This window comes from Aegilops tauschii, chromosome 7, assembly GCF_002575655.3.
Source record: "Aegilops tauschii subsp. strangulata cultivar AL8/78 chromosome 7, Aet v6.0, whole genome shotgun sequence".
Taxonomy (NCBI): domain Eukaryota; kingdom Viridiplantae; phylum Streptophyta; class Magnoliopsida; order Poales; family Poaceae; genus Aegilops; species Aegilops tauschii.
Genome location: NC_053041.3, coordinates 427,877,586 through 427,886,677, shown reverse-complemented (window position 1 = coordinate 427,886,677; position 9,092 = coordinate 427,877,586). Strand labels below are relative to the sequence as shown.

Genomic DNA, 9,092 nt, shown 5'->3' with positions numbered 1-9,092 from the left:
ATAGTTTTCTCAACATCCAAGCATTGCCACCTACGCATGCAACTGCACGAGAAATGCCAATCATAACATGCAACTATGCATAGGAAAAGGCTCACCCCAACATGCAAACATGCATGAGAATTTTCATTCTATTGTGCTATTTATATTTGTTAAATATTTTACAACTATACAATAATCAAGCATAATAAATTATATGCATTTTCAGTTTTAGTTGTCATATTATTACTCTAAATATCATTTGAATCTATTTCAAAATATTCCCACAACTCGTGCGGGGTATCATCTAGTTTGGTTATATAGGACGAGTTGTGCCCTTGCGGTTTTCCCAACCTCTAGTCCGGCCATCTTCCACAACTCAGTGCCATAGAATGACACAAATCAGCCATGCAAACCTTATTTCATTAGCAATTTTCTTAATTTTCTTTCGGCACTTCAAACTGCCGCATTTTGTCATCGTGGTTATCTGTTGACACAAATGGAAATGACCATTGGGCTTATCCATGGTTGAATTTTGCACATAACAATTTCAAAATTACCGTGTGAATTCAGAGAAACGACACCCCAAGAAGTGCATGCATCACCGAATGAAACAATTTGGTTTCAAAACCTGAACGATGCTTTCATCATTTAGCTGTATATAATTCAAGATAGCCGAGTCTTCAGCGTGTTCAACGTCCACGCGGAGTATGTGGTGGTAGCTGAAGCTCTTCAGTGCTCTTCTCCAGCATCTCGAGCACTCTGGTCATGGAAGGCCGATCCGAAGGGGAGATTTGCACGCACCACAGCCCGACCACCACCATCTTCCTCACCAGCTCGGTAGCCTCGCCATCATCGATCGCGCAAGCGCTTGCACAGAACTGATCTAAGCCTTCATATAAACATTGGGGGAAATACTTGCTGCTGCTGCTGCTTGTCCCTGAACCAGCAAAATCGTCATCGTGGATGTTCCTCCTAGCCCCAGATATCTCAAGAACCATCATGCCATAGCTGTAGACGTCGGACTTGCTGGTGACCGCCCCTACTCCCCTGGAGAACACCTCAGGCGCGATGTACCCGATCGTGCCACGAGCTCCGGCGATGGACACCGCGATGGTGCTCTCTTTTTGGGAGGACAGCTTGGCCAGTCCGAAGTCAGAGATCTTCGGCTGGAGGTCCTGATCCAGGAGGATGTTGTGAGGCTTGATGTCGAAATGCACAATATGCGCGTTGCAACCTCGGTGCAGGTACTCGAGGCCACGCGCGATGCCAACAGCAATGTCGAACAGCGTCTCCCAGCCAAGTGAGTGCTCAGTGCCTCTCCCAGAAGTGTACCTTTCAAGGGAGCCATTCGGCATGAACTCATAGATGAGTCCTCGTTTCGATCTTCCCTGCAAGCAGAATCCCAGCAGTGTGACAACGTTTACATGGGAGGTCCTGCTGATGCTGGCGACCTCAGTCATGAAATCCTCACCATCAACGTCCTTGTTGTCCTTGAGCATCTTCACAGCAATCTCGCAGCCATCCGGGAGGCTGCCTTTGTAGACCACACCGTTGCCGCCTTGGCCGAGTCTGTGCGAGAAAGATTTCGTCATCTGTTTCACTTGTGAGTAACTGTACCTCCTCGGATGTTGCCGCCGCAGGAAGGATTCAATCGTCGGTGTGTCCCTCTTCCAGGGCATGGGAGGAAGTGAGCCATGAAGCTTCTTCTTGTAATACAGAAATGCTCCCAGAAGAATGAGGCACAGCAGCGCCAATGCACTCAGGGTCCCCGCAAGTATGTATGTTCTAGCCTTCTTCCTCCCTGAGGGAGTCCCTGGTTCAGACACCGGAGCCGGAGGTAGCAGGGGTACCATGGACGGTGGCATGCTGGGGATGAAGGCCATGAACTCGTAGCGCAGGTAGCAGTTGGGCCCGTTTAGACGGACACCGTCCATGTTGGCGCAGCATCCGGCGAGCCAGACCATGTGCGACGCCAAGCACCGACTGCACTCCTCGGGGGGCAGGTCCTCCGTGCATTGTGCCAGCCCATGCAGCGTCATGTTCGGTGTGACCTCCTCGGCGTCAAAGGCAAAACGGAGCGCCGAGGCCGCCGCGGCAGGGAGCATCCGCCCGGCCAGCCTCTGACGCGCCGTACCCAGGCTCACTGGATCGGAGAAGTTGTGGGGGTTGGGCACGTCGAACCGCCGCGCCGGTGACGTGTCCGCGCTGCCAAAGAAGGGGGCGTCATCATAGCGCACGAGGCAGTGCCCGTACCAGAGGACAATGTCCCTGCGGCCTCCACACCGGGTCCCGGGCAACTCGGCTGCCGCGCCAGCGAGACAGGCAGAGCAGTCGGACCGCTCCGTGTCGGCGAAGCACATGGCGAGGCCAAAGACCGCGTCCGCCGCGTCGCTGGCGCCGGTAGTGAAAGTGGAGTTCAGGAAGCTGGCGTCCATGGCGGCCATGTGTTGGAGAGAGGCCTGGAGCCGGAGGAGGTTGGCCTCGAAGCCGGCGCTACGGTTTGAGGTGGCTGCAGTAGAGGTGGAGCAGTCAGGGCAGGCGTACCTCCCATTGGCCTTGGTCCCGCAGATGTTGGGGAGCTGGGAGAACACTTGTGGGAGGAAGACGACGACGGTGAAGAGGAGGAGGCGCCGATGAGGCGAAGCCATGGTACTGCAACTGCAGAGGATGGCATCCACGTCAGAACTGATGAATCTTGCTTCAAGACTGTAATGCAATGCAAATTATTCATGCAAGGAGAATCACCAAGGGAAAAAATTGGGGATTAGTAGCAGGGAGTCAAGATGAAGTCTTCCCCGCTGGAGAGACTAGGACAGGCACCGGCCGGCAAGAAGCAAGTTGCATGGTGGAGCAAGCTGTACTGAGTGCATCAGCCAACGCCACACAAATCCATTTGTCTATACAGCAGCAGGTCAAAAAAGACAGCTGACTACGTAGCAAAGGTCATATCTACTACTATTCCACCACAAAACCTATCTATACGGCATCTTATTATAATATCTCTTTCTCTCTCCACGTATGCGAGGTGTATAATTAAAAGTTGGATGGGAAAAAAATTAGGAGCTGTATGGTGGTTGCAGTGATAGACTGATAGTCTCTGAAGCTTCAACAAGTGCAAACACAGATGTACATCGCACTTAAACTTAGCTAGTGAACTGACATTGTAGACCAAAGTAAGAATGAGAACTGAAATAACGGCCCTTCTGAAGTCCTGGGATATTTTCAGTTCTATTAATATGAATAGTAACTAATTATTGTGATTATAAGATGATGTAACATAGTAAAATACAATTTGTCTTAACTCTGTCACTATGAAACAAATAAGATGCAGAGGAAGTAATTTTATCACAACAGCAGACTCTAAGGAGAAAAACCAGCCACATACCTGGTCCAAAGTGCAAGTAGAGCTATGCCCTAAACTTATAGAACATAAAAGGAACCCAGCCATAGCACATTTCTCATGGTCAACGTGTAGATGGGGAAGATCCGAAGTGCAGGTAGAGTTACAAAGAAACCTCTCCTAAAACTCGCAAAATGCCACCCTACAACTTTGTATAAGTTTTCTTTTCGAGGTACAACTTTGTATAAGTTATGACACAGAACTGATGTCATGTCAAGTTGTTTATGCAAAAGAAAAGTACGTATTAGCAATGCAACAAACAAAGGGAGTTCATTTTTGATAGTTAGCAGTCCATCACAACCCACACTGGAACCTGGACCAATAGATATACACAGATCCTCAGGAATCTGAAGCAGGGAAGCAGGGCAGAGTGAAGTGCAGAAAGACAACTGAGAAGATAACACTGTTATCTTTCATACTGCAGGAACCATACTAATTTTTCCAGGTTCTCATTTCTCAGTAGGGACATTCTTCTTACGTATAGTGAAGTCCTAAGAGAAGAGGTGACAGATGCAAAACAAGTCAGCCAACTAAAAAAGGAAAATGGAATGCCAAAGCTAGATTTGTTTCTTCAAATGTGGATAAACTACTGACAAGCCAGTCGCATAATCAAAGGTTTGCTACTCCATAATAACTCAAACAAAAAGATGTTAACACCAAATCAAAGTTCTCAACTAATGCAACTAGCCTCATTCATTGTGCTACTTTGTAAGAACTTATATTTGAAGTCCTCAACAATATTGCAACTTATAGAAAAATGGCCAACAGACTTCATATCTGATAAAGGGTTATTTCTTTCGATTATATAACAAACAGTAGGATGGATATTTCCCACCAGACAGAAGAATAGGATAGATATGCAACACAATAGATCGAACATGACACAGAAATAAAGACGAACGGGTTCCTCTACCTTGTAAGGTAGTGCAATCGCATCAAACTTCTAATAGTTATTTCCATCTTCAATTAATAATTTTATATCTTCATGAAGACCAATAGTTTCATGGGATGCAATTCCAGTGGCGTAATAGGCTTTTTACAAACCTTTGATAGGCATCAGGGCACAAAACTCAGCCCTCCAGACAAAAGCTTGCCAGTATGGAAAATCAGAACGAGATTTTCCCTCATTATATTTGAAACCATGAAGGCCAACCTTGAATTCGGGTACACCCCTCCTAACAAGGACTAAATTTAAGCAAGACCAGTGGAGAACCAGGTGTTCCACAATGAACACGATCATGTTTCTTCATCTCTGAATGACTTACATACATGAAGTGCTCCATATCAAAGTCATCACCTTTGCGTTTTGCAACTCTGTGCTGGCTCAGTCAGCATCCAAGCTTGTCTTGTAGAACAACATCACAGTGAACTCTGACAGTAACAGACAATCACAGATTTCCAGTCACTTTCGAATTCTCAAAACTGAGCTGTTTTCTTTTTGGCTGACCTGTGCTGTTTTGGAAAAGACCACATCTTCTGTCGTATGAGACTAATACGACTAGCACCCGATATGAGCAAAATCAACTTGTTTATTCACTGTAAAGCTACCAGTAGTCTTTGCAAGAGCACTCACCATTTACAAAGTGATGGTAACGGTTAACATCTCTTATGATGATTTCACGCTGCGAGATCTTTGAAATCAGCTTGATAACAACATGACAGTCCTCGCAAACTCGAAGATTCTTAGTCACAAGAAGCTTTGTCCCAGGAGGTGTACTAATGAGCCCAAACGCAATGGCCAACCTCTCACTGTGGCTTCTCACCATATTCCTCTTTTCATCATCACCCACATTGTGGAAAACTGGCATTGTGTCAGGCACATAGCCAGCATCACTCATGAGACCTTCCAATCTCTCTAACTCTTCATATATTTCATCTGATCTAGGATGAGATGCATCCCCAACTAGAAATCCATGAGTTTTCCCTTTCAACTCAATCCAACTGCAAGCGAGGATTTTTTTCAGGCCTCTATTGGTCATTAGCTTTCTCACCCTTGCAGCATTTTCCCATTTCCCAGACTGAGCATAGATATTTGATAGATGGACATAATTGCCAGCATCTTCAGGCTCGAGCTCAATCAACTTCTGCAGGGCTAGCTCACCTAGTTCAACATTTTTGTGGATCTTACAACCATTGAGAAGTGCCCCCCATATTCCTGAATCTGGTTTGATAGACATTCCCTTAATAAGATCATATGCTTCCTCAAACCTACCAGTGTGACCAAGAACATCTACAAGGCAAGTGTAATGCTGCACTGTTGGCTCGATGGAGGACACATCAACCATCAGACCAAAGAACTCTTTTGCTTCTTCTACCATCCCTCTATGGTTGCAGGCAGATAAAACCCCAACAAAAGTGATGTTGTCAGGAGTCACTTGAGCATCTCCCCTCATTTTGTTAAACAATTCAAGCGCTTCGTCAGCATGGCCATGCATCCCATATCCACATATCATGGCATTCCAAGAAACAAGTTCCCTCTTCATAAGTTGCTCAAAGAGAACACGAGCTACATGAAGCCACCCACTCTTGGCATACATGTCCACAAGGGAAGTTTTCAGCTTGTCCTGCCCCCCGAACCCCCTCCTCCAACCAAACCCATGCAGCTCTCTCCCTCTAGGCAGAGCAGCTGCATCAGCCGCCGCTGATATTGTACTCACCAGAGTAGCGATTGTGGGCCCAACACCATTAGAAGCCATGTCGCGGCACAATGAAAGCGCCTCCATGGGTCGCCCATTCTGCCCATATGCAGCAATCATCGAATTCCACACAACAGCGTCTCTCACCGCGATCCCATCAAACACCGCTCGAGCATCGTCCACACACCCACACTTGGCGTACATGTCAACAACACCGGCGCACACAAACACATCCTGGCCCCACCGTGTGCCCGAGACGTGCTCGTGCACCTCCCTCCCTGTCTCCAGGTCCAGGAGCGCCGCGCACGCCTTGAGCACCAGCGGGTACGTGAAGTTATCAGGCTCCACGCCGTGCTCCGCCATCCCTCGGTAGAGCTGCACCGCGGCCTCGCGAGGCCCCTCCCGCGCATAGGCCCTGATCAGCACGTTCCACAGGAACACGTTCCGCTTGGGCATTCCGTCAAACAGGCGGCGCGCCTGCCCAACATGGCCGCAGGCAGCGTACAGGTCGACGAGCTTGGTGGACAAGACCGTGTCAGGGCCGAGGCCCGAGACGAGGAGCCTGCCATGGAGCTTCCTGCCGGCGCGCAGGGAACCCGCGGCGACGCAGGATTGGAGGATGGAGGCGTAGCGGTGGTAGGAATGAGGGGAAGAAGCAAGGTGGGAGTTGGTGCTTGGAGGTGGTGGTGATAGTGCAATGGCGGTGGTGGGTGGGAAGGTTGTAGCCCTGCCGAGCGAAGAGGAGAGGAGACGACGGAGATGGCGGCGGTGTCCGGCGGGTGACGGCGCGTTTCTTGATTTTGAAAGGATGGAGGGAAGCATCGTGTGTGGCCGCGAAGGCGGTTAATCTGGGCGTCCCTATGTCTCGCACTATGTCTCCTTATGGACCGGACTGGCCGCGCGGGAGGCTACGGCCTCGTTTCCTTGTTTATTTTTCCATGTTTTTTAATTTCGTTTTTTACTTCCATTTATACTTCCAAATATTCTTCCCGTCAAAAAAAACTTCAAAATATTCTAAATAAATATAATACAAAAAACACTTTATATAAATATTCACACAAAAAAATTAACCAAGCATTTGAAAAATATTGAATGTATATAGAGAAAATGTTCACATGTGTACGAAAAATGTATACAAAAAATATACAATATGCATGAAAAAATTTCATCGTGTATTTAAAAAATGTTAATCAAGCATTTCAATAAAAAAATTAAAAATTATTTTAGAAATGTTAATCAAGCATTGAAAGAAATTAAATGTGTATATAATAAATGTTGCCCATGTATTAAAAAATAATAATCTTATATTGTATTCAAAAAATGTTACTTTTATTTGCACAATGTTAAATATATATAGAAAAAATGTTGACCATGTATTCCAAAAATGTTAATCAAGAATATTAAAAATGATAAATATGTATAGAAAAAATGTTGACCATGTATTAAAAAATGTTAATATTAAATTTGAAAAAAGTTAAATATGTATAGGAGAAATGTTGACAATGTATTAATAAAATGTTAATCCCATATATGAAAAATGTTAATCAAGAATTCGAATTTTTTTTAAACATATGTATAGAAAAAATGCAGACCGAGTATTCCAAAAATGATGATCTTGTATTTGAAATATTTAATCAAGCATTTGGATTTTTAAAGGGTCTAAAAAATGTTGACCATGTATTCAAAAAATATTCCACTTGTATTTGAATTTTTTTAAATGTGTATTAGAAAAATGTAAAATGAAAACCAAAAGAAAGAAAGAAAATGAGAAGATAATGGAAATCGGAAAATGAAACCAAATAAAAAAGAATACAAAAATAAAACCGAAGAAGCAAGTGCAAAAAGAATTGAAAAAAATGTAAAATAATAAATAAACAAATAAAAACAAAAAAAGTTAGAAACCAAGAAAGAGAAAATGTTGAGCATGCATTAAAAATGTTAAACTTGTATTTGGAAAGTGTTAAACATGTATTAGAAATATGTTTTAGATGTATACCCTAAATGTACAATGTGTACGGAAAAAAGTAAACATAAATAAGCATAACTTTTCAAAAATACTAATCAAATTTTTTAAATATGTTAATCGTGTATATAGAAAATATTTCTGATGTATAAGAAAAATGTTGAGTGTGCATTAAAAAAAAGTTAACACGTGTTGAATGAAAAAGAAACCAATGAAAATTCACAAAAAGACAAAGAAAAATAAGAAAACAAAATAATAAAACACCAAAGAAAACAATGCAAAAATTGAAACCGGGAAAACCAAGAAAGAAACAAAGAAAAGAAAAATGATGAAACCATGAGAAAAACAAAGAAATGAACAAAGAAAAGCAAAAAACAATGAAAACCAATAAAGAAAGAAATAAAAACAAAGATAAACGAAAAACCGGTGAGAACCGACAAAGAAACAAAGAAAAAAATAAAAAAAATAGTAAACCATGAAGAAAACCAATGAAAAAAAACAGGGAAGAAAAACAAACAAAATAGAGAAAAAGGTATCGAACCAGCGAGGAGATCACTCCGAGCGAGCGTCGCATGTCAGCTATCGCGAGTGATCGAAGGAAAAATTAATCAGGTCGGCCCAGTTTCTGTGCGAGGTAAGAAAACCCTTAGCGAGAGATGCTTAAGGCTCGCGTAAAGCGAGATATAGTCCTGGCAGGTTAAACTTAATGCTATGGTTGAGTTTTACCTTAATGAAGCTTTGGTAGTTGCGGATGCTTAGTAGAATTCTAATCATAAGAACATGTGATGTAAGTACGAAAAGTATGTTAGCTTAAGCCTCTCCCTCGTTAGTATGATAAGTATCATTGTCATGCCATATTCAATTACCTAGGGACAAACATTTTCTCATTGTTCTTCAAAAGCCTTTACTTTTATTGTTTTTCATTAAAACAACAATTAACTCTTTATTATCATGCAAAGCTATCTTTTTTATTCTCCCAAAGTGGTTTCATTTCTTGTTCTAGGTAAAGCAAAAGTTAGTGTGCGTAGAGATGTATCCGTGGTCGATAGAAGTTGAGAGAATATTAATTCTACCTTTAGCTCCTTGTTGGGTTCGACACTCTTATTTATCCAAA

The 9,092-nt window shown here is 43.5% G+C and overlaps 2 protein-coding genes across 2 annotated transcripts; both read right to left on the bottom strand.

The window, feature by feature from the left end:
- Positions 1–509: 509 nt before the first annotated feature.
- Positions 510–2,847, bottom strand: LOC109760649 (protein SUPPRESSOR OF NPR1-1 CONSTITUTIVE 4). Its single transcript, XM_020319457.4, has 2 exons — positions 2,725–2,847; positions 510–2,637 (listed from the first exon to the last, which is right to left on the bottom strand). The coding sequence occupies exon 2, from the start codon at positions 2,625–2,627 to the stop codon at positions 669–671; it is 1,959 nt and encodes a 652-aa protein (XP_020175046.1). The 5' UTR covers positions 2,628–2,637; positions 2,725–2,847; the 3' UTR covers positions 510–668.
- A 1,306-nt stretch (positions 2,848–4,153) lies between these two features.
- LOC109760648 (pentatricopeptide repeat-containing protein CRR2, chloroplastic-like) lies at positions 4,154–7,044 on the bottom strand. Its single transcript, XM_020319456.2, has one exon. It carries the CDS (start codon positions 6,835–6,837, stop codon positions 4,924–4,926), a length of 1,914 nt encoding a protein of 637 aa, XP_020175045.1. The 5' UTR covers positions 6,838–7,044; the 3' UTR covers positions 4,154–4,923.
- Between the last annotated feature and the right edge of the window lie 2,048 nt (positions 7,045–9,092).